This window comes from Papio anubis, unplaced genomic scaffold, assembly GCF_008728515.1.
Source record: "Papio anubis isolate 15944 unplaced genomic scaffold, Panubis1.0 scaffold137, whole genome shotgun sequence".
Taxonomy (NCBI): Eukaryota; Metazoa; Chordata; class Mammalia; order Primates; family Cercopithecidae; genus Papio; species Papio anubis.
In genome coordinates, this window is record NW_022161325.1 from 1 (window position 1) to 25812 (window position 25812).

Consider the following 25812-nt stretch of genomic DNA (forward strand, 5'->3'; position numbering starts at 1 on the left):
ATCCTGCCTCAGCCTCCCGAGTAGCTGGGACCACAGGCGCCCGCCACTTCGCCCGGCTAGTTTTTTGTATTTTTTAGTAGAGACGGGGTTTCACCTTGTTAGCCAGGATGGTCTCGATCTCCTGACCTCGTGATCCGCCCGTCTCGGCCTCCCAAAGTGCTGGGATTACAGGCTTGAGCCACCGCGCCCGGCCGTGAAAGAGATTTTTAATTTCATTTTCATATTCTTGCCATGGGTTTTGTGATGTCATCCTTTTGCAGTTGAAGAAATTGCAATTCATAGAAATTCGGAAGCTTGCCCAAAACCATACAGCCAGTGTGGCAATAGGGAGTGCCCACACCCACTGTTGCCCTCCTTCACTTCCTGTCCTCTTACCCTGCTTCATTTTTCCTTCAAGGCACTTACTATTGCCTAATATTTTATTAGATATTTATTTCTTTTCCTGTCCATATCACCCACTGGAATGTAAGTCCCTTGAAGGCAAGAACTTTATCCGTCTGGGTCACTGTTATGTCCCCAGAACCTAAAACAGTGCCTGGCATAAAATAGGCAATCAATAAATGTTTGATGAATGAATGTTTGAATCAATGAACACTGGTGTTAATTCAGGAAAAGTCACACTGAGTTGTACATACTTAATGCCAACAGCAGAATGGAATTAATCCAAATGATTAATTTTCTATTGATACATAATAGATACACATATTTAGGGGTACATGTAATATTTTGATAGATTTGTATAATGTGTAATAACCAAATCAGGGTAATGAGGATATTTATCACTTTAAACATTTATCTTTTCTTTATGCTGAGAACATTCAAATTATTCTCTACTAGCTACTTGGTTGTACATAGATTATTATTTATTTTCTTCACTACACTGATTTATTGAACACTAGGTCTTGTTTCTTCTATCTACCTGTATTTTTGTACCCATTAATCAACTTCTCTTCATCTCTTCTCTCCCCATTACCCAACTACGCTTCCCTTCCTCTGGTAACCACCAAACTACTCAAGTGATTTATGCTTTTTGGTGTGGTGGTAGAGTTGCATGTACATTTTTTTTTTTTGATCAGTAGAGTGATTTGGGGGATTTATAGGTTTTTAGGGTATATTCACTACTAGGGTTACAAAATGTATGAGGTCACGATATGAATAATGGATTTAAGAATCTTGTTTAATAATAAATTCTGTTCCTCTTGAGATAATATAAGGCCAATGCTTATGGATAAGAAGTAATAAAAAACAAATTCTATTATTCAAGGGCATAATAAGCATTATGTCAACTGTATAAATATTTAGTGGTAGGTAATGTTCTAAAAGACATCTGAATGGGCTTGTGAATTTTTCTTTGTGTACATGTATTAGTACCTTATGCACAGACTACTAAAATGGAGACCAAAACATTCTTTAAGAGTAATATATAATTTAAATGACTTTAAGAAGAAAACGAAAAAGGTATATCAGAAAGAATACCAATTTTTTAATTCCTATACTTTCCAGGTTAGTGTGTGGATAAAGGTCGCAATGGCAATAAAAAATGTAACCCGTAGAAAACAGTGTAAAACAATTAGGTACAAGTCCAGTGAATTCCATTCCTGTCAGGTGTTTGATCATTAGGTTAAAAAGTTATCAAAAAGTCAAGGACTTTTGCACAATGGCACAACTTTTCAAGAACTAGCCGAAATATTGGCAGTTGTACTCAGGTTGCAAATTGGTTTAATCCTGCCAAAATAAAACCAAGTTCTATGAGTTTGACGTGAGCATGCACACGTTTTCATATTCATTTCTGTATCATAGTGAGGAAACTAGCCTTTTGAGTGAGACATCTTGTTAAGACTATAAACAATAAATGGCAAACATGTATATATAGCAATTTTTAATACTGTTTGGCACACATTAGATACTACGTTAATGGCAGCTAATATCATCATTTCCGTCAGCATCAGTATCACCAGCAATATTGACATTTTTATCATATAGGCATGATATTTTCATGTTTAGTAGCTTTGAGGGAGGAGTGTGTGTATATACGTGTGTATATATGTATGTATATATCATGCCCAAAAGAACAGTTGGAAATGATTAAATATATAAAGTTGATTGGTGGTAGGATATGCTAATAACCAAATGAACTAATCACAGTTGTTAAGTTTCAACTGTGGGTAGAATTCTATTTCCTAGAGTAATGAGGAAAGATACAAAAGAAATAGATGCTGGCCCCTACTTTATGGAAATTTATATTTTATAAGTGAATAAAGCAGAAACACTAGGGAAAAAAACAAGGAGTACTTAGAAATGTTTGAACAAGAGCAATGTAGAAAACGGCATGTGATTCCTTTGGTCTGCTAACCCTCCTAGCTCCTTGTTCAATAAAGGACAGATGGTCAAGATGCGAGAGTGAAAATGTCAGTACCATCCAAAGGGATCCTCAAGAAGAGCATGTTAGAGGTGTCCAGCATGACACGCCGCAGGAGGGTCAACACGTCCACGTAGCCTGATTCATTGGTCACTTCCTCCAACCTGTCCAGATGTGTTTTGAGGGATTCAGCACAGACTGTGACCATGCGAACAAGGCCGGGGCCCGACAGAGCTGCAGGGTACACATCAGAGAATCAGCCATCATGAACTCCAGGGCACACACAAAATCAGGCCATTCTGGCTTTTTATGTTGGAGCTTAATTGTCCACAATTTTTTATTTAATAATTGGGTGGAAGTTTTCATCATCTTATGCTTTTCTGTGATTTTCCATAAGCACGTACTATCCTATAGTTAAGAATGAATGAATGGAAGGAAGATAGGGACAAATATTATTTTAAACAAACTGTTAAAAATTCAACTTTTTTCATGCTCTAGCCAGCCATTTATGAGACTGCAAAGGAAACATTTAGTACTTGTGGTCATAACTCACAAATCAGTGATTTTTTCATATTTATTGTATACATTTCCCTCCAAAGCTGATTTGGATTTGCCTAGGATCATATTTATTTTGTGTTTCAACAGGTGGCAGGATATTACTGGAAAACTGGTCAAATTGGATCCTATTTGATCTAAGGTGCTTCCTGTTAAAGTGTAAAAGGCTAGTTGTAAAAATCCCCCAAAGTGCCCTTCTCTTAATTTTGATTTCTCTTCAAACTACTTCCAGGTTTATTTTACTCAACCAACGGCATGACAGCTAAGCAATTCCTTGCTTGCTTACCAGTCTTCCCTCACTGAACTGAGAGCTCTTTAAGGACAGTGACAGTCGCTCACTAGCATTGCCCTTCAAGCTGATGGTCCATGGGGGCCTTCATACATATTTTTTCAACAGAGGAAAGAATGAATGAATGAAAACAGAGTAAACTGGCTCTGATCTCACTCTTGCCCTGTTCCTGACTATCTGAGCAGTCCTGATGGTGGGTGGCCTACACAGGAGGGTTTAACCCTTAAAGTGCCCCTTTCTCTCTTTGTGTTAAGTTTCTTTAAGCTTCTTTTAGGAGTAATCTTTCTTTTTAAATCTTTTATTATTCATGTTTGTTGTTAACGTCAGAGTCTTTGAAATGAGATAAAAAATATTGGGAAACTTTGTAGATGTAACTCCAGAAGAAGATTATCCTCTGTCTCTCTCTCTCTCTCTTAAACACACACACACACACACACACACACACACACACACACACACACACACTGGGTTAAGCTGCAGAACCCCCATGCCTGAAGGTATACTTTGCAAACAAGAAAGGAGGCCTGAGGACTGGTCCTAGACTTTTGAGATTTCCATACATCTTGGAAGGAAGGTTGAGGTAGGAGCAGGCTTTCTGACCATAGGAAGGACTTGGCAGATGTGAAAGACCAGGATGTTGTTCTCTGGGTGACTGCCACTTCAGCAAGCAGGACAAATGACTCAACCCTTTGTGTGGAAGGGTTGGCTTAGAATGTCACTGGTGGTTTTCTCCCAGGCTCATGCATGATTTGCCTCTGTGTTTAAAGAGCTTGAAGCCACATGCCAAACTTATGGGCAAAAATGTAATAACATTGCTTATAGGCAGTGGTATGATGTAGATATGATTTAATTTTTAAAATGTGCCAAAACGTATTGAATCTGTCCAGTCAAAAGAAAATTGGGCAAGCAAACAGCAAATACCATCAATATGGACACATTTCTCGGCAGTTTTGGGAAACATATGCTATTTCTTCACCCCTCGCTCCCACCCTTCCCCACCTCCCAAGATGGGCCATTGCCTAAGTTGCACTTAACTATTTCTCTACAGACTCACCTAGTAAGTCAATACTTTCATTAACGTTACTGAAACTTGTGCCAAACTTTCTGCTATATCAGGAAAACCAACAGGGAGTCTAACTCTAAAAGGAAATTCACTGAAAAATGCTTAGGACTCTTATTGATTATAGAAATGTCAGACACCACAGTGAACTTTCCAATAAGCAATTAGCCTCCTATTTCTTGGGATTATGAATTTGGGTCCAATTGTGTAGCACTTTTTTGTAGAAACCCTGATCTTCCCTATAGAAGGCTATCTAAAAAAAAGTCACAAAGATGTTTGGCTTAATTTCCAAGTACTATAGGGTCTACTACCGTAGGGTCTATCCTTTTGACTATCTTGAACCCACAGCCTCCCCTCCACCTTTCCTGCATCACTGCAGTAGCTCCTAAATGTTCTCACTGCTCACGGTCCTGCTTCCTTCCAATTAGTCATTCTCTCTGCTACCAGAGGGATTTTTATAAAATACAAATATGTTCATATCATTCTGCTTAAAATCTTTAGTGATTCTCCATAGTTTTTGAGATAAGCTCAATTCCTTGCCTTAACCGAGAGATTTTTGGTGATATGGCCCTGCCCTCCCCTTGGCCACGTCCCTGAATGTATCTGCACCAGGCACAAGGACTTACTGACAGGGCCCTGGATGCGTCATGTCTAACTATTCATCTGTGCCTTTGGCTATCCTGTTCTTTACTCCTAGAATGTTTGTCTTTTGTTTTCTTAATTAGCTTCTACCTTACTCATTATGAGCATCCAGTCCTCTGAAAAGTCTCCCCTGCCCCTCAGTGTGCTTTAGATGGCCTGTTCATCTGTACTTGGCATCACTCCGTGCAACCGCCAGCATTACTATCACCTAGGGTAGTGTTTGGTGATGTGCTGGGCTGCCCCTTCCTAATTCAAACCCCCCTCCCCCATTATAAGTTCCTCGAGGGCAGGAACCACATCTGGTTTGTCATTGTATCTTGGTACCTAGTTCAGTGATGACAACAGTGGTTTGTCAAACAAATGGATGAACTTAGAGATTCTTTTAATTAGCTCTTGCATGTCAGGGTAGAGGATATTGGTATGTGAAAGTTAACTACTCCTAAATACTAGTTCACATATTCCTAATATGCCTGAGCCAAATGAAAAAGTCAAACGTGGGATCTTATAGCATTATTTCATTTGCTCTTCACAATAGCCCTAGAGTGCAAGTTTTATAACATTTATCACCTTTTGTGAATAGGGAAACTGAAGCTCAGAAAGGTGAAGCGACTTGCCTAAGGTCAGATAGGTAGCAAGTGGCAGTGCTGGGACTCAAACTCACAACCTGTAATACCAAGTCCTATACTTTTTCCATTAATTCGTTCCATAGTTTTATAAGGTATAAGGAGATTTATCTCCCCCAACATGAGTGATAGGCAGAATAATAGCACCCTAAATTTGTCTGGGTCATAATCCCCAGAACCAACTAATACGTTACTTTACATGAAAAGTAGCAGATATAACTAAGGTTAAGGACTTTGAAATGGGGTGGGACAAACCTCATCATGAGTTCTTAAAAGCAAAGATTACAGGCTCATGCCTGTAATCCCAACACTTCAGGAGGCCGAGGCGGGTGGATCACAAGGTCAGGAGATCGAGACCATCCTGGCTAACACGGTGAAACTCCATCTCTACTAAAAATACAAAAAATTAGCCGGGCGTGGTGGGGGGTGCCTGTAGTCCTAGCTACTTGTGAGGCTGAGGCAGGAGAATGGTGTGAACCCAGGAGGTGGAGCTTGCAGTGAGCCGAGATGGCGCCACTGCACTCTGGTCTGGGCGACAGAGCAAGACTCTGTCTCAGAAGAAGAAAAAAAAAAGGCAAAGGACCTTTCTAAGCCAAGGTCAAAGCCAGAGAGAGATGGGATGACAGAAGGTGGGCCAGAGATGTAACGTGCAAAGGACTCAATCCACTGTTGCTGGCTTTGAAGCTGGAGGAAAGGGCCATAAGCCAAGGAATGTGGCTGGCCTCTAGAGCTGGAAAAGACAAAGAGAGTCTTTCCTAGAGCCCCCAGAAAGGCACATAGCCTTGCCTATGCCTTGATTTTCAGCTCACTGAGATCCATGTCAGACTTCTGACCTACAGAACTGTGAGATAAATGTGTTCTTGTAAGCTACTTATTTTGTGGCAATTTGTTACAGCAGCAATAGGAAAGTGATACACTGGGGTCTACAGCAAGAGTTGTGCTGAGTCCTGATGAGGGGCAGCTCTGAAGGCTGGACTCAACACCCAGTGGGCACAGGTACTGGCATAGCTCTCCCCATCTTAGCAGGCACACGGAAGGTGGTGACCTGGGTTCACAGCACGGGCTGCTGGAGGGAAGGCTGTGAATAGACAGGGCCGGACCTAAAATCATCTAGCCCCAGATTCCACCACTAACAAGGTTTCTAGGGCACGATTATTTTTCTTGATGCTTGATAGTAATGTCCAGGCTTAGTCATGTGTATTCCCCAATAGTTTCATTTCCAGCATGATGAGGTAAAGGGAGAAAAATCACTGGATAAGGAGGCTTGCAACCGAGTCTCAGCTCATTCATTACTCCCTGTTTTGCCTGGGTGAAAATCATAACTTCATTGGGACTTTATTTCCTCAACTGTTAAAATCAGAGGTTAGATGACAGATATGGTCCCTCTCAGTTCTAAAATTCTCTAATTTCATTCACAAATTGCTTCTTGTTGAATCATCTGGGCTGTCAGTCAAGCACTCAGCAAACACATTGTGTGGCCATGTTTAAATCAAACATATGGGTGACATGCTAAATTCTTAACGGAAATTACTCTAAATATATATCTTCATCTCTTCTTTATACCTATAAAATTGCTTTGCATATCAATAAGAAGAAAAGAATGTGTGGTGATTAAGAAATATAGGCTTCGGGGATATATTCCAGGCTATCATTTACTAATGTTTGGACCTTGGGCAAGTTACTTAACCTCTTTATGCCTTCATTTTCTGTCAGTTGTAGGTGATAACAACATTTACCACATGGGGCTGCCATTCAAGTGTTTAGAACAATGGCTACTACAGAGTAAAGGTATAATGAATGTTAGCTCTTCCTGCTTTATTGCAGTATAATTCAAAATATGATTTCAGACTGGGCATGATGGCTCATGCCTGTAATCCCAGCACTTTGGGAGGCCGAGGCGGGTGAATCGTTTGACTCCGTGAGTTCGAGCCCAGCCTGGTCTCAAATGTGGCAAAACCCTATTTCTACAAAAAATACAAAAATTAGCCAGGCATGGTGGTGCACACCTGTAGTCCCAGCTACTTGCGAGGCTGAGGTGGGAGGATCACCTGAGCCCGGGAGGCGGAGGTTACAGTAAGCCAAGGTCGTGCCACTTCACTCCAGCCTGGGTGATAGAGTCAGACTCTGTCTCCATAAATAAATAAATAAGTAAATAAAATATTTAACAAATGTGATTTCAAAAAAGGCATATTCATAGACAAAAACGAAGATTGTAGCTAAGTACCTGCTTACCTTTCATAAAGAAGGGTCGAGTTGTTTTCCAGAGATCTGGATTGTTGTTAAATATGATGCCTTTCTCATGCATACCGATGCACTGCAGCCCAAGTTTGCTGCCGAACCGAGAGCTGTAATGATTGTGCTTCATTATGTGGAACATACTTGAGGACCTGAAAAGAAAGGAAACCTTGGTGTGCATTTTTAAGGGTCAGCAGAACTCATGGTGGTACATTTGGACTAGGAGGTGGCTCTCTTAGCAAATGCATGTCGTTCCAAATGCAATGTGCATGATTTCTAGTATTCAGATTGAATAAGCACTTCTGTTAGCGTGAGGACATCCTTCTCCAGTTGAATCATTTCTACCTACTGACTCCCTGTTTAAACATCACCAAAGATAGAAAAGACACACATATACCCACATACCATTCCTTATTTCTCTTTCTTCTCTAACCTCCCCAAAATACTACCCACTACTGGAGTCAGAGCTTCAAGGCTGTTAAGAAGCTGAACCCTCCATACCACCAGAGCCAGAAGAACCTCCAGCCTCCCAGGTCTCACCCAGCCTCACTCCACAAAGTGCCACCCACTGCAAGAGTGAGTCACAGAATCGGAAGTTTGTGGAATTACCAAAGTCTTGTTTTCCTATTTTGGAACCAGCAGTTTTGCCCGGTACCACCCAACTCTAGTCTCTGATCAGGCCTGCCCTCTCCAGTGGAGTATCAGTCAGGGCTTGAAAAACATCTCCTTGGGCACTTCTTCTAGCCCTGAGCTTGGCCAGGGGCTGGCTGGGCTGGCATGCAAAGTTCACTGTGGTAGTAAAGGAAGCTATTTTGGGGCTCTGCATTCCATCATGACTCATCAAGGTCTCCAGGGTCACAGAGTTCTCCCATGACATAGGATGTGATGAGTCATGAGATAGTACAATTTGCATGATGCTCAATTATGCAAATTCAAGATGCGTAAGATGTCATTGGTATTATCTTGATTTCAGATGTTGTTGTTACTTTCTTGGTGAACTTAATATTTATACAAAATTTCATGTATTAATTTCAACTTTGGTCCTCCCTCCCCTCTGGTCTCCCAAAATTTCGTTTCACAATGCAAATTCTCCTACTATGGAGGTTTTCAGAACACATAACCCTCAAAAGATTAGAAGTGGTTACTATAATATCTGCAACTGGTTCTCAGACAGGTTGGAGAGACTCTTATTCCTCCATCTCCTAGTTGACACTTGGCTCCTAAAAGGATACCTTTGCCTTAGTGAGGTTGTTCAGTTTACCTGCTGAAATACCTTCCCAGAGGACTCCAGGCCTAAAAAGCGCTGCTCTGGTTCAACGGATTAGGTTGTGGGCTAAGTATTAATCCAGCTCTCACATCTGTGATATGTTCCATAGTCCTATTTAAGCTTTAAAAGTAAGCCTCTGAAATAATGGTAATGTCAAGAAATTAGAACAGGATTATTATTATGTAAGATACAAAAATTAGCTGGGCGTGGTAGTGTGTGCCTGTAGTCCCAACTACTTGGGGGGCTGAGGCAGTAGGAGAGCTTGAGTCCTGGAGGTTGAAGCTGTCCAACCTGGGTGACAGACCAAGATCCTATCTCAAAAAAAACAAAAAACAAAAAAACAAAAAAACCGCAGAGCTATTGTATAAATAACTTATTTACTTGATATCTATTTCAGGAAAAATCCCCTATTTTCAAATAAAAACACCATTAAAGATTCTTTTGATCTGATTCTGGATAATATTCATCAAATAATCCTAAGTTTTGGATATGTTTGCCTCTCCCTAGCAAAAAAATAAATAAATAAAAATAATAAAAACAAAAATAAAATAAAAATACAGATGCTTCCATTTGTATTCTAGAGAATTAATTTGTCTGACACTTCAAATTTTGTCATATATAGAAAAATTATGCTATAGGAAGGCATGAAATTCTTACTAATTAAAATATTTGAAAACTCTAGCTTTACTTACCTTCCCCTCCATCATTCCATAATTAAAGCAGAAATTAAGTAATTTATATACTCTTTGTTCACAAACTCGTATCTAAAAATTTTAAGCACTTAACGGACAAACCCTATTTTTCTGCTCTGACCCTAGGGCTTTTGCATACTGCATTAATTATATTGGCCTGTCCATTTCATTTAAGAACTTGCTAACCAGTTTTCAAAAGAGAGTAAGAAACTCCAAACATAAAACAAACCCAACTAAATATTTGCTAGTTATTAGTAACAAAGAGTCAACCTTTAAAATTCATGTGTCCTTTAGAGGGCACCAACATCTCAGCTATTTTGAATTCAAACCTCAGGCTTGTCAGGGACAAAGCTAATCAGGCAGAAGTGATAAAGCAAGGGATGTGTGACTGGCCACAGATGAGCAATTTAAAACAAGGTCACTTACTAAAAGTAGGCTGGATTGATCTAGCCAGAGTAAATCAGAGAAGTGAAGAACAGAAGGTCAGTGACGAACTAAGGACCCCAGCCCAGAGCTCCTCCTGGCAGTCAAGACAGGCCTGGCTCTGGCTTGTGGGCCAGCCTGCAACACTGCCATAGGCAAGCGTTATACTCATTAGTTGGGAGAATGAGGATTTCTTAGCACTGAGGAGAGTCCAAATGAGTCCCCAACCTCACAGGGACAGGGCACAGTGTTGGGTGTCTGGTCACTAGGGTTATTATCCCTCATTAAGCATGACTGAAGACAAAAGACATCTCCAAAGATGGCAGACCTATTGTCTGTTCAAAATGAAAAGTAGCCAGGGAGTAAGCTCTTAGGTGATGAGAAGGAAGCCACCTGAGTTCTGGGATTAAACAACTCACACACTTGTGGGCAGGTTCAACAGTGATGAGGAGGCAATTAATGGAATAATTGGTGACTTTTTTTTTTTTTTTTTTTTGAGACAGAGTCTCACTCTATCGCCCAGGCTGGAGTGCAGTGGCACAATCTCAGCTAACTGCAAACTCCACGTCCCAGGTTCAAACAATTCTCGTGCCACAGCCTCCTGAGTAGTTGGGATTACAGGCGCCCGCCACCAGGCCCAGCTAATTTTTTGTGTGTGTTTTTAGTAGAAACAGGGTTTCACCATGTTGGCCAGGCTGGTCTCAAACTCCTGACCTCAAGTAATACGCCCACCTTCACCTCTCAAAGTGCTGGCATTACAGGTGTGAGCCACTGCACCCAGCTGATGACAAACATTTAAAAACAGTTGCCTCGTGTAGATCTGTTCCATCAATCCTGTCACCTTTTCACTGTCCTTCATGTCTCTAATATCCTCACTTACCCAGCTTAAATTCGAGGTGACTATAAGAGATAAGCAATCTTTATAACAGAGGAATCTTACTGTAACCACCCAACCAAGTGATCAAATTTAACATCAATGCTACTGGGACAACCCGTTACTCATCTTCTGATGTGATGTGATATGAAGTTCCCAGTACTACTGAAGTGTTATTGCAAAAATGTGCAACCTTAATCTAATTGAGCCTTTAGACCCAATTTCAGTTTACAAGAAATACAGGGAATAGTTGAATATAGTAAATGACATCCTGATGAAACAGTGAGAGAAATTCAGAATGTGGGATATCTTATAGCTGACCTGGTCTCTTCAAAAGGTCAATGTCATAGGGGGAAAAGTGTGACTGGGGGACGGCTCTTTCAATTTTCCTACTCATTTGATAATTTTCTTAATAGAAAGTTGGGAAGAAATTATTGTCAATCATTAAAATTAAAATACCCTTCCCTGAATCCTCAACTCCCTTGACCCTCTTCTTACTTTGTCATGGTTGCCTGGTAAAACCACAACTCCAGCTAAGTCCAACTCTGAGCTTATTCTGTGCTTGCATCTGGCAGTTGAGGCTGGGAAGAAAAGAAAAACCATGTATGTGCACACGTGTGTGTGCATGTGTGTGCGTGAGCACACATGTGCCTGCTGTCAGGTCTCGGTTAAATTCAAGTGGGCTCTTAGTGTCGCTGGCAATGCTACTGCAAGTCCCCAGCCCGTTCACTCTCTCACTCTTCTACATGACTATCATATTCTCCCCACTCAGCCCCAGCTGAAGACTTTATTTCCAATTTTCCCAAGAAAATGGAAACAACTACAAGAGAATCTCCGCAAGCCCCAACGACCCGGACCTGTGCCCGTATATTCCACCTTCCCTCCTATTACGATGGAAATTCCATGTCCCCATTCAAGGCCAACCCATCCACTTGTCCCCAGGGACCTCTTCACATCTCACTTAGCACACCCTTTCTTTCTCTTCCATCAACAATCATTTGATTTTCCTCCATAACTGACCATTCCCCCTACAACTCACATACTGTAATTTCTCCTATTTTAAAAATCAAATTTCTTTGCCTGCACATCTCGTTCAGCTACTGTCCCATTTCCTGCCTTCTTTATGGCAAACTCCTTGGAAGACTTGTCTACACTTGATGCCTCTGATTCTTCTCCCCCTATTCTCTTCTCTGGTCAGACTTTTGCCCTGACTAGTCTAATGAAACTGCTATTGTCAAGGTCACCTGTGACTTCCCTGTTGCTAAACGCAGTACTGAAATCTCCATGCATTCCCTTTCCCCATCAGTGGTATTTGACATGGTTCAAAATTTCCTACGCCCTGATATGGATTCTTCACCTGGTTTTCAGACATCACACTTTCCTGGTTTTCTCTTCTCGGTCCAGCTGCTCCTTCTCAGTCTCTGTTGCTAGTTTCTGTCCTATTTACATTAGAGGGTCTCCAGGTTCAGTCCTCTCTACTCAATCATCCCACTCAGATGTCAACTGGGCATGTCAAATCTAACATGTCTAGAATGGAACCCTAATCTCTCCCCTTCCCAACTTGCTCCACCTATCTTAGGACACGATGTCCCCATTCAATGCAAAACTGGACAGCACTTTGACTCTTTTTTTTTTTTTTCTCTTACATCCTACATCCAATCTGTCAGCAAGTCTGTTGGCTTTGCCTTCAAAATATGTCTGGAATTTTCCCTCATATCTTATCACCTCTACTGCTACCACCTGGACCAGCCACCATCACCTCTTGCCTAACTGGTCTCTCTGTCCCCATCCCTTGTCTTCTTGCACCTATTATCAACAGAGCAGCCAGAATGATTCTGCTGAAACACAAATGAGTCACATGCGTCACTCTTTTGCTCAAATTCTTCAGTGGCTTCCTTTCTCACAGAGGGTAAAAGCTGGAGTTGTTACAATGGCCTGCAAGGCCTGACGTGATTTGGTGCCCTATTGCCTCTCTCATCTCATCTCCTGTGTTCTTCCACTCAGGATCTCGCCTTAGGACATTGGCACTTGCTGTTCCTTCTGTCTAGAATGCTTTTCCACCAGGTCTCTGCATGGGCTACTTGCTCATTTCCTTTAGGTTTTTATTTAAACGCTGTCTTCTCAGTGAGGGCTGCCTGAACCACCTATTTACAATCACACCTGCATCTCTACAACTCGTCCTCCCCCATCTGCTTTCCCTATTCTTTTTCTATGTAATACCTATCTGCCTCATAACAGTGTGACCAGCTATCCTGGTTTGCCCAGGATTTTGCCAGTTTCAGCACTGAAAGTCCCACATCCTGGGAAAGGCCCTGGTCCCAGGCAAACTGAAACAATTGGTCACTCTGCTGATACACTATATATTTTACTTGTTTATTGTTGACCTAGTGACAACACACTGCTCCATGAGGTAAAGGAATTTTGGCTGGTTTTTTCACTGCTGTATTCCCAGAGCTTAGAACAATACCTGCTGCTATACATAGTAAGTTTTCAATAAATATTTAATGGATGAAGAGCCAGTAATGACTATTACAACTTAGAATCATTCAGTGCTTAGTATATAATAAATTCTCAGTAAATGTACATTCAAAGAATAAATGAAGGAAACCCCTGCAAATGATGTGTAAATTTGCACATCTTTAAGACAGATGTAAAAATATAACCCTAATTAGTATGTTAATTGCTAACAGATATGCAAACAGAACCCGAATTAGCATGCTAATTGCTAATTTCCCTTTATGAGTGCTACATAAATTTTCTTTTGTATTCATGACAAAAACGAATCTAGGGACATATAATGGACATATAGTGTCATGCAGCACCTACAGACCCTCATTAATTTAGAGCACAGCTGCCTGGGTAGCTGCCTGGGGGAAGAACGGTGCACACATCATCTACATCTCACCAGATGGACTGTGCCTCGACGCCCCCAGTGGTGCAGGCGGCATCGCAGCAGCCCACATGCCTGACTTCTCCCCTGAAGTTCTGCAGCCCCCATTACTTTGGGACAAAGCTGGTTGGAAAAGTTGGACCATAATTTCTACACAGTTGTAATGACTACAGACCTCAAACTTTTCAAAAGAAAAAAAAAATCTGGCAAACTATTCAAATAAAAATAAAAAGCTTTCTGAGGTCCAGTGGGGTCTTTTCAAGAGGTACGGGGAGTTCTGGAAGGGACTTGAAGAGCAGGCAAGGAAAGGAGATGGGGACAAACACGTCCTATTCCCGCGGGGAGCTCAGCCTTTAACAACAAAATGGAACTGCTCTGAGGCAATTAAGGAGAACACAAAGACTCCAACAAGTGAAAAGCCTGAGAGGACAGGAAAAGGAAAGAACTGGGAGAGCTGGGGGTAGGGTGGGTGGGTTGTGGCCGCGTCTCTGCGTGCACAAGCGCCTGACTTGGTCGGGGTTGTTGGAATCAGTTTCCTAATTAAGATTAGCAGAGTGGTCAGATGCCACCCCCACTGTAACGAGCAACCACTTCAAGAACTGTCTTTGGGAATTCAGGGAGTTTTTCTGGAGACTTAAGAATCTAGCATCGAAATATCTAGTATGTCAGAATGATTTCTATCCTGGTACTGTGGTCCTTTCTCAATTCCATCATTCTTTACACCAATTCTAGTCTTATACTGCCACCACCTCAGCATAAGACAAAACCAAACCTGCATCGCTGTTTCCCCTAACCCTGGGGAGAGGCCCTCCTGCCCCAGGAGCTTCCTCCTCCACCCCCTCTCCAGATGGAAGTTCTCAAACTCAGTCACACCCTGGGATCACCTGGGGAGTATTAAACACCACTGATGCCTGGGTCCTACCCTCAGAGGTTCTGATCTAAAAGTCGGGGTGTGGCCTAGGCAGTGGGGATTTGAAAATCTCCCTGGGTGACTGTAAGGTACAGCTAGGGTGAGAAGCATGGCACTGTGCTAGATCCTGGGCAGCAGGTAGATATCCTTCTAGATAAATATCCTGGGGGTCACTTCACCTGTCTGCTGAGGGAAAGAGGTGGTGGGGAAGGCAGACCCTGGGCTGGGGAGAGCTGGAAGGCAGGTGGCTGTGTGGGGAAATGTAAGAGCAGCAGCAAATGTCCCTACCCGCAAACCCAAACACCAGCGCTTCCAGGATATTTGTGAGACCGGAGCCAGTTGTAAAAGTGACTCAAGTACTGATTTTTAAAATGAGAACATATCAAGAACATATCATAGTCACTTAAATTTGGCTGACTAAAGCCTAATAGACCAGGAGAATTAAAATTTAAAAAGTAATTATGATCTAGTTCTTAGAGCAGTGGTTCTCAAACTCAAGTGTGCAGCAGAATCACCTGCAGACTTTGTTAAAACACGGATTGCGGGTCCCACCCCAGACTGTCTCATTTAGTAGGTCAGGGTGGGGCCCAAGAAGGTGCATTGCTAACAAGTTCCCAGGCTTGTTGATGCTGCCTGTTGAAGGACCACACTTTGAAAACTACTGCATTAATGTACGTCACAATGAACCCAATGAAATGCTGTTTCCACCTGAAGCCATTTCTGTTTACTTGTGTGAGGTCTGCCTTAGCTACTCTTAGAAGTGCTACAACATGAAACTGAATGAAACAAACAAAAAAATCCCAGGCCAAAAAAAAAATTGTTTTGGATAGTTTGAAATATTTGGAAGTATTAAAATAACACCTATTTCTCTCCTGCTTCCTTCTTTCAGTATCTGCTTCAAATATTTGGGCTTTGAGGATACCGTGGTATTTTATGAGATGATGTATGTAATCTTGACCTGAAAAAATTATGTAGTTTCTAGAAAAGCTTCACTTGCTTTTGAGCTATAGTCTTTGTATCTGAATGAATAATTTGAACAAATTGATAAAACACCCTGGTCAGCTTCGGTTTGTGGGTAAAGCTCTGTCAGGGATTACAAATATAAAAATGTGTTAATGAGACAGTGTTTGCACATAGGTTTGCTAAAAATCTACTAAAACTGGCTGAAAGTCTAGGGAAATATGCTGCCTTTGAAATTCTCCATTTTCTAAGATCAATAAACAAGAAAACGAGTATTTCACCAAACTAGTTCTTTATAGTCAATTCCTATTTAGTTAACCATAGAACTAATTCAATCTGCTAGTTATCCACAAAATATAATAATGCAGAGAGGGAGGACACTATTTTTTTAAATGGGTAATATTGTTCCTGATTTATGTAAGATCCCTCCACTGGATACTGGTGTAAAGTCATAAATGAAAGAGCAGCATGTGAATGACTTCTTTTTCTACTGTCTCTTCTTTTATTTTCTTTTTTCTTTAATCAGATTCAGCCAAGGTCGGTTTACCATCTGCTCTTTTAGAGGTGCTCAGTGGCTTGGCAGGAGAATAAATTAGCAAATTGCTGATCAGATACCTCTGCCTCAGGTTTTATTTTACTTTTTAAAAGACAGGGTCTTGCTCTGTCACCCAGACTATAGTGCAGTGGTGTCTTGGGTTTTATTTTTGTTTTGTATGGGTTTTTTCTTTGTTTGTTTGGCTTGGTTCTTTTTAATGTTTATTTGTGGTTAAGACCAAAAAACTTAGGAAAGCAGAAAAGATAACACCTCTCCCTAAAGTATGTTTCGTTGAAATCAAATTATCTGGCTTCTAAGTTTCCACATTCACTGCTCACAGAGACTGTAAATAATTTCCCAACTTTCTAGAGTTATTTATTTATGTACCGCTGACTTCATTTCAAGCAAAACCCAATTATTCTGTTTCAATGTTAGATTTCTGGGGATTGCTCACCTTCATTTCAGTGGTAAAAATATAGCATTAGAAACAAAGACATCAATAATAAAAATAAAGCTGTCTTAAGTGGAAAAAACTCCAGCCTCGATTTAAAAAGTATGTCTCCCGCTGGGCGCGGTGGCTCACGCCTGTAATCCCAGCACTTTGGGAGGCCAAGGTGGGTGGATCACGAGGTCAGAAGATCGAGACCACCCTGGCTAACACGGTGAAACCCCGTCTCTACTAAAAATGCAAACAATTAGCCGGGCGTGGCGCGGGCACCTGTAGTCCCAGCTACTCAGGAGGCCGATGCAGGAGAATGACGTCAACCCGGGAGGCGGAGCTTGCAGTGAGCTGAGATCGCGCCACTGCACTCCAGGCTGGGCAATAGAGCGAGACTCCGTCTCAAAAAAAAAAAAAAAAAAAAGTATGTCTCCGATTATGAACAGACTTACTTGCTGATAATGAGTGTTTCCTCTCCAGAGATCCAGACTCGCATGAATTCTCCATACACCCGGTTGTAGTAGTTGCAGGCACTGCCGATCCCCATCCACAGGAATCTGCCATGGGAGATGAGGGGTCCAATTCCCATGCAGTAGCCAGGACCTAGGACAGGTGTCAGAGCGTAAGCTACATCTTAGTCACACCAAAAATTGCAACTGCTTTGTGTTACTCCTGTTTTTGTTCTTTTATAGCTAAGTGTTCTTTACATTTGATGTATATCTGTGAATCATGAATAAAGTGATTTGAAACAAAACAAAACAAAAGCCTCACACTTAACATGAGGCTCTTCACCCCTCCGTGAGTAAAAAGGATTCAGTATCCACGCCACACTAGTTTTATTTGGTCTCAATCATTTCAGTCTGAATGAACTGGGGTGTGTGTGCTAATTTCTTCCCAGGTTAACCGGTATCAATGAGTTTTGAATACAAGTCAATTCGTGCGTTTGGTAGCAAACATGGAAACGCTGACGAGCCGCAGCTCTGTTTGGCGTGTAGTTTTTTTCTGGAAACTTTTGGTTTGAGTGCCCCAGTTGACAGAATAGGTGGGTTAAAACTGGTCTGTAGTTTTGTAGGAAATCTTTCAACTGAAAGAAACAAGATCTACAAGGACAATGTCCAATCCAAGAACATCTATTTTATTCCCCTCAAAAAAGACTGTTTAAGAAAAGGCTCTTAAGCTAAATCTCATTAGGCAAAATAAAGCTAAGAGTTGAGGAGTCAGGCAATGGGTCTTTGAGCCTCTAGACTGGAGTTTGAGTCCCATGATCTGGTTTTAGCTGAGAGTAGTGGCTGCTTACAACCTTGCTTATGCAGAGGATGGCAGAATTATAAAGAACATGAACCCAGGGAACAACTGGGGAATTTGATGTTGCTTATATCAGAGAACAAACTTGGTACTTTGATTTTACTGGTGGTGGTAAAAAGTTAGATTAAAAAGTTTTAGAATTTTTTAGAAATTGTCAAGTAGTAGTTTTTCTGAATCTTTCTCCTTTAATTCCATTCTGCCAGTGAAATCATTCTGAAGCCAAAACACTCCTAACTACGTGAGACAGCATTCTCACCTTATGGGCAAGAGTTGTGTAATGATATACATAGTGTAAGCTTTTGCTTCAATCACCTAAATTGGATGTTTAGTCCCAAACACAGCAAACAGTTTTTAGTCTTTTTACTTTGCAATAGCTGAGTTAATATGAGCAAGACTGTCGGCTCTTTTTTCCCTTTAAATAGAAGATGTTTGCTGATACCTATAGAACCAAAATATGGTCTAAGGTTGTTAATCTTGTGATTATTTTAGTAACACTACATTATACAGTAGATGACTGACTTCATATTAAAATAATTTCATTAAGCTCTTTAAAAGATTTCCATGGCAGATTTGATTGAATATGTATTTCCTTAAACTGTCATTAGATATATTAACCTTTAATCAATTAATATATGCATAATATTACCTCACTGGATATTTACAGCTTGGCACTTTGTAGATGCTCAATAAATATTTCCTGAATAAATTTTAAAAATTAATTAGGCATGTGTATCTAATATAAAGGATGAAGTTTTAAATGCCATCCTTTTTTTTGAGACAGAGTCTCGCTCTGTTGTCCAGGCTGGAGTGCAGTGGCATGATCTTGGCTCACTGCAACCTCCGCCTCCCGGGTTCAAGCGATTCTTCTGCCTCAGCCTCCTGAGTAGCTGGGATTTGGGATTACAGGCTTGTGCCACCACACCCAGCCTGCCATGTAAAAATCTTAATATTTGGGACCTGCCATTCAAATGTAAGCTATGACGCAGGAGAGACGTATCTACTGAAAAAGGGAGATTGAACCTTGTGCTTAGATTAAGAACCTTAGTGTTCTAACCAGAAGAGAACCACAGTTTTGAGTCTTTAGCGATCAGTTCTGTATCAGCTTAATTCATCCAACAAACAATTACTGGTATAGATACTACTGGTATAGCCACTAGCTCCAAATTAGGGACTGGAGATATTATAAGTATAATGGTCCCCATCAGAGTCTAGGGGCAAGACAGGAGAGTATGTGAAAAATAATTACAAAATAAAAGAATCTTAACACAGTGTGACCTTTTCATTTATGTGTATATCTTATGCTTCTACCCACCCTCCAGCTGGAGAGAAGAATGCTGGAGGAAGGTAGAAACTTTGGTAAAATATTAGGGAAATATTCTGGTTGTATCCACATTAAGCTGATCTTTGCTTCTCAGATTTAGGAATGCTTATTTAGGCATGCAGTGATTGTGGGAGCCTCTTTCACACCCTAAAAGGAGTAGTGAATGCTTTGCTGCATTTTTGTACAGAGACAGCCTCCTTGGAGCCAACAGCTGGGACCTCTCCCCAGCTGTCCTAATCAACAAGCTGTTGCTTTCCACGCCTTACACATATACACCATAGAGAAACCTGTGTGCACATATACATTCAGAACAGCCTTGTTCACAATAGCCCCAAACTAAAGACATCTCAAGTGTCCCTCAACAGTGGAACTGGCAATTAAACCATGAGATATTTATATAACTCAATACCCTATGGCAATGAAAATGAACTACACCTGCATGCCACAATGTGGATGGATCTTAGAAACACACTATTGAGCAAAAGAAGCAAGATACGAGAATACGTAATGTATGAATTGACTGCTAAAACGTTTAAAACAAGGCAAAATTAACCTGTATTCTCTGGGATATGAAATTATGTGGTAAAATGATGAAAAAAAAAGCAAGGGAGTGACTGTCACAAAATCAAAGACGGTGTTTTGCTCTGGAGTGAGGGAGAGTGATTGCAAAGGCACGCGAGGAGCTTCTGGAACAAGGGTAACATCCGCTTTCTCAGGCTGCATTGTGATGGCAAATTTACCACCGTGCTGTGCACTTTTCTGTGAAATATTATCTTAATAAGAAAAAGTGGAATGTCAGTTGCCATGCTTTTTTCCCCCCCAGTTCTCTGCTCTGGGATGTGGTACCCAGGGCACAGCATGGCATATGGAGGGAGAGGACCCTTGTTCAGAGCTGGGGATGGCTATATGTCCTTGGGGAAGGGAGAGCAGCCCGTGCCAGGTGACTGTGAGTCCTGACCCAGATCAGTAGACTGGGAGCAATTTTTCAGAACTGAAGCTTCCAACCCTGCCCCCCACTACCCTGGCCCCTCCCCCTCCCCCGCAGGAATGACCCTTTCCTCAGGACTTTCATAGCCCCTACCTGGCACTAAGTCAGCCACCTATGTGTGTGCCCCTGACTGTCTTTACTACATTTATATAATCCCCTCGGGGCAGAAACCACATCTCTTTAATCTTTTCACACATCCTCCCGCCCCTAAGCAGGAGAACAGGGCCTCTTAGTAAATACAGCTAGAAGAAGCTTAGATATGAGCCCCAGTTTCATCACTTACTAGTTGTGTGACTCTTTGAGTCTCAGTTTTGCCACCTACAAAACAGACACAAACACACCAACCTCACCATAGAAAATGGGCATGAAACTGCTTTGTAAATTATAACTCACTCAAGGACTTTAAATCATTGTAAGTTCCTCCAGCTTTCACTGGTCCTGAGCTTTCCTGACTCTGCGCTTCCCCCAAACCTCTAAAACCAAGAACCTAGAGAGCCACTGATTCAAGTGAGCTGGCAGGAGCTCAGGAGTATTGATCAGCAAAAACCACCCCAAACAAGGCCAATTTTCTTATCTTCCCTCCCCCAACCAGAAACCATAGGATCTCACAGTCTGTGCTACTAGTGGATTCTAACTAGACCTTCTGCTTTCAAAGGGAAAGTGTGAAACTAGAAACTACCTGTCTAGCAAAATGATCATCAACCTGGGCTTTAGGACTTCCTGGTGACCCTCCTACATTCCCACTTCCTGTCCAGCTGGGGAGCTGACAAGCCATTTCCCTTCTCTGGGCTTTAACCCTCCACTTGTAAAATGAGGAGTTTGAACTCCATGGCTTCTCATGCTTGTCATAGCGTTTTGCCTGGGCAAGGCAGATCAGCTCCCCGGGTCTCAGTTTCCCCTTCTGTCAAATGAAGGAGTTAGGCTCATATCTGTGGCTCTCAACCTTGGCTGCTCATAAAAAATCAGGAGTGGAGATTTTTAAAAAAATAGCAGCCCCAAACCAGCTGAGCCCCTACCTCAGACAGTGCTGAGAATCACTGTGCTACTTGATCTGACTGTCAGTGGATGCAGCATGATGGCCCTGGCCCAGAAATGGTGGACAGAGTGAGATGCTGCCTACTCTCCTGCTGATCCAGAGCTTCAGGGCTGCTGGTTCTCAGGCTTGTCCTAACAGGCTGACCTCCTTGGTCAAGGGTCCAAGGAAATTCTACCAGTGCTGATTAGCATAAGCATCCGGGGGAACTTTTTAAAAATGCATGTTTCTAGACCTGAAGAGCCTGAGTCAAAAAGTCAGGAGCAGGGTCCAGGAACAGAAATGTTAACAAGCTCCTACCTGCTGGGTATTCTTACATAGACTTAAAAGCTTGAGAACCTGTGGCTTACTGGATGGGCAATGCTGTGTGGGCAGTGCTGGACTCTCCTGGCCTGATTCTCTGATAATACAGACAAATTAGAATTTAGCACCTGGGCCTATGAAGGGAAGAAGAGGAAAAAGAAGGCTTTCCACCCCTCTACGTACTCACCCCACCCCGACCATTCACTGACCCTGACCATGAAGCCCCCTTGGGAGAGGAGAAATCCAGTGAGGAAGGGCCACACTGGGGAAGAGAGTTCAAGTTAAAGACGATGAAACAGTCATCCCTTAGCTCTGAGCCTCCCTTCTCTAGAGCTGACCCTGTCAGGGAGCAGAGAACAAAGTTAACTAAATGTTCCTTTAACCTGGGCGTTAAAGTAATCTAAAATAAAAGGCTGAATCAGGCAAAGAGACAGGCAATTATCTGCAATGTTAAAAAGAATCCAGACAGAGCATTTTGTGCCAGCCCCATGCTCCCACTTCTGATCCCACTGAGACGAGGCCCACCACACTTACCAGTGTGTAACAACTACGCTCTTAGAGTCTCATTGGATATCTTATGGAATTGGAAACAGATGTGTCTGCAATGAGGCATCTTCACTGAAAACTAAAGAAGCAGTCTGAAATTTCAGGTCATTCTGAATTAATCTGATATCTGATCACTGTAGCTTTAACGGTGGAAGGGTGGGGTTTTCTATTGGGATTATCTGGATAATTATATTATTCTCCACTTTTGATTGACCCACAGATCTTGTTGAAGATTCTCTCGGGGTGTGATGTTCCAAGAGTACTGGAGTGGTCCGCATTTTTATCCCACTGCCTGGATCCCATTTGACCCTTATGGGAGCCAAGTAGTGGGAGAAAAGTGGGGACCACTATCACCACCTTCCCAAGAATAAGAGAAAATGATGAGTGGAATAAAGAGAAGGGATAAATATAAGACAAAGAGGGGGCATGGAGGAAGCAAAATGAAAGGGAGAAGAAAAGCAGTGAAGAAGGCGTTCCAGAGACATTTTCACCTTCAGAGCAAATTTGCAATCTCATTTTTAAAAGTTAACCAGAAAACCCTGGAATTTTACTTTACTCCACCCCATCTTGAGCTTGTTTTAAAGGTACTTGTGCCAAGTCCACTTTACGAAAGCACAGTGCAGACTGGAAGGGTTTATCTAAGATTTTTTAAAGTGCTTTCATTTAAAATGTGCAGATAATTGGTTTGAAAATGTTCACCCAAGTCCTTATTTGCTAACACCTCCATAGTCTTCAGAGATCTTACCAGGTGTGCTTTTTGTCCTTTTGCAAAATTTTCTTTACCATCATGGACCAAAATCCCAAGTAAATAATCTCCTTAGAAATGGAAATAAACAACTGACTTACCTGGTATTGAGGATGTACCCTCATAATTCCACACCAAGAGAAAAAGGCCAGTGAGGAGCAGGATTGGCATGGTGGCAGCAGGCATGGCCTCAGGCACCATGCTGGTGATGTTATAATGCATCGGGTTCAGCATTTCCAAAACCATCTTGTGTTCCTTGACCTCAGAGGGGGCAATTTAGAGTCCTGTGGAAATCAAAGGGACAGAAAATTACAGAATCCCCTTAAAGGTTCATCTACAGCTCCTGTTGCTTCAGACGGTGCTGCACAGTACAGATTCACTCACTGTTTTATAATGTGATCAGACATTCAGGCAAGACTAATTTATGGTTACAAGTCAAAACAAGGAAGCCCAAGAAAGATCTTTTGGCTTGAATTGCAGCATTTCTGACCTTGGTAGAGTCTCAGGTTCCTTTAGACGCTTGGTCTGATAGAACCTTATCATCTTGCCCTTGAGTGGGTAGAGTGACGTGCATTCCCAATTGAAAGCCAAATTTCTTGTCAAAATATAAGAAAATAAAGCTCATTCCAGAGGTGGAGTCATTCTGTGACTTCATCAGCAGGTTTTGTTTAGGCAATCTTCTTCCCTTGAAGCCAAATCAATTTAAAAACAAAAAAAGCAATTCCCCCAACTCCCCTTTTTGACCAAAATGACTTTTTTGATCAAAATAGTTTCTATAATAAGAACACAATTCTTGGGCATCGAGGTCTTCTCAGAGCCTTCCATCAGTTTGCCTATTAAATTCAAAGTGACTCACTCAGGCCATCTCTAGTGACTTCAATGAAGATCTAAAATCTCTTGTACCATGGGCCAGATTAAACAGTGTCCCTAGGGACCTGCCAACGGTAGTGTGGAAAAAAAGAATTGCAGAGGACGAATAAAGGGAGAAGAGAAAGAAAGGAATGGGGAAGGAGGAAGAAAGAGAACGGCAGAATAGGATGCCACCAGCAATAGGCTCAGGTGCCACTCAGGAACCTCATTCGAAGAGCAGCTAACATCCTGTGCAAGACAATCAATTTACAGTCTGATGTGCTGGTTCTGTTGTGTTTTTCAACATTCTATTGAGTCTGTATTTTCAGCCAGGTTTTGTAATCCCTTTACTCTCAGAACAGAGTTTCAGGGATGGTAGGTAGTTTGTAGCTGAAGAGGTGTAGTTTGAACAAACTTGTATAGTGAGGAAAGAGTGAGTCATCATTAAATGCATTTTCAGTGGCAGATGACATGCCCTACAGTTTTTGGAACTTGCAGTGGCTCTCAAATGAACTTGGGCTGGGTTTCACCTAGTAATAAAGTAATAAAATTCTAGATTCATAGCCAGGGCTTCTAATTGGATATCCAGGGCTCTGTGGATTCCTTGAAACACTGCATAACATTGTATCGGCTCATGTGCACATTCTGGTGGAGAAAGGCCATAACTTTCATCAGATTCTTAAGGAGTATGTAATTGTATTTCTCCTCTGATCTACATGAGATCTTAAAGTCCAAAGACTGATTTCCGTCAACTACAAAAATTCGACAACATAGTTGAATTTATCCAGTTGCTTCATCATTTTATGTTATTCTACCATTTAAATAATCATTAATGCTTGGATGCAGGGCACTGAAAATGCCTGCGCTTATGTTGAGCAGTTTTGGGGTTGTTTTTTTCATATATATAAGTTGAGACTAAAAAGTCAGCCTTGTGTCTGTTATCATCTGGTTCCTTTGTTGATGACAAGCTATTTTTAACAGGCTGAGGTTTTAAATTTCTAAAGTGGAATTTGACATCATTCTGAGTAAGCTCTATGTGACTTTCTGACAGCCAGGACCCTTAAAGTTTCTATTTATATTGATGAAACCTGAAACCATTGTTCAAAGCATAAATGAGGAAAGTGGTTGCGACAAAAAGGATGAAGATGTCCCACAGGAAGTGATGCGAGCAAAAATCTTCACATTATAGGAACTTTCAGAGGTATTTCACAACACTGAAAGCAAAGAGTATAAGATGTTGGAAGCTGATGCAAATTTATAAAGGACTATGGCAATTCACTGGCAGAGAAAAGATGTTCCCTCAGTATCGTAAGTTATGCAAAGAGAAGAAGGCAAGAACTTTGAAAAAAACCCTCTCAATAAGTTTATTTTTACAAAGAAAGAAAACACTTAAAATGTTGCATTGTTTCTAATGTTTCAAATTACTGTGTACTAAAATATTTGTTTTACTATTTTTGTTTGCTTGTCTCCCTACACACTTACAACCTATGGTAAGGGTTTCTAATGCTTTGACAAAAAATTTTAAAGGTCACAGAACAGTTGTAATTTTTCTCTTGATTTTTAGGATTGCTTTGCACAGTTTTAGCTTGCATGGTCATTTTTACAGTCCCATACTGCCATGCAAAGTGAGGACTGTTCGTGTGTCTAAAATGTTTAACAGAGCTAAGAAGCCTGGTTTCTCATCTTCCTCAAAAGTATGTCATAAAGATCCCCGAGAAGAGCATCACTTAAAAACCCAACAGGGTAAGAATATTTTTTAACACCCAGAAAGCATGTGCTATGTGTCAGTTATTGTTCTAAGCACTTTACAAATATTAAGCCGCTCATCTTCATGACAAGCCTGAGAGCCAAGTCTAATTATCCCCATTTTACAGATGGAGAAACTGAGGCCTGGGGAGGTTAAGCAGCTTGCCCTAGGGCACCCAGCTCACATGTGACAGAGCTGGAATTGGAGCCTAGGTGGTCTGTC

The 25812-nt window shown here is 41.5% G+C and overlaps 1 protein-coding gene across 2 annotated transcripts in view; it reads right to left on the bottom strand.

The window, feature by feature from the left end:
* Positions 1–1071: 1071 nt before the first annotated feature.
* LOC116272610 (aromatase-like) overlaps positions 1072–25812 on the bottom strand; it is an 80500-nt gene continuing 55759 nt past the window's right edge. The window contains exons 1-4 of one of the 2 annotated variants that reach the window (XM_031661360.1): positions 23096–23342; positions 17206–17356; positions 7761–7915; positions 1072–2593 (exon numbers count right to left, since the gene is read on the bottom strand). In XM_031661360.1, coding sequence (XP_031517220.1) covers positions 2388–2593; positions 7761–7915; positions 17206–17356; positions 23096–23240 — 657 coding nt within the window. In that variant the 5' untranslated portion in view covers positions 23241–23342 and the 3' untranslated portion in view covers positions 1072–2387. Of the gene's footprint in view, positions 2594–7760; positions 7916–17205; positions 17357–23095; positions 23343–25812 lie in introns of those variants that run through there. The other variant, XM_031661361.1, reaches the window with a different exon arrangement.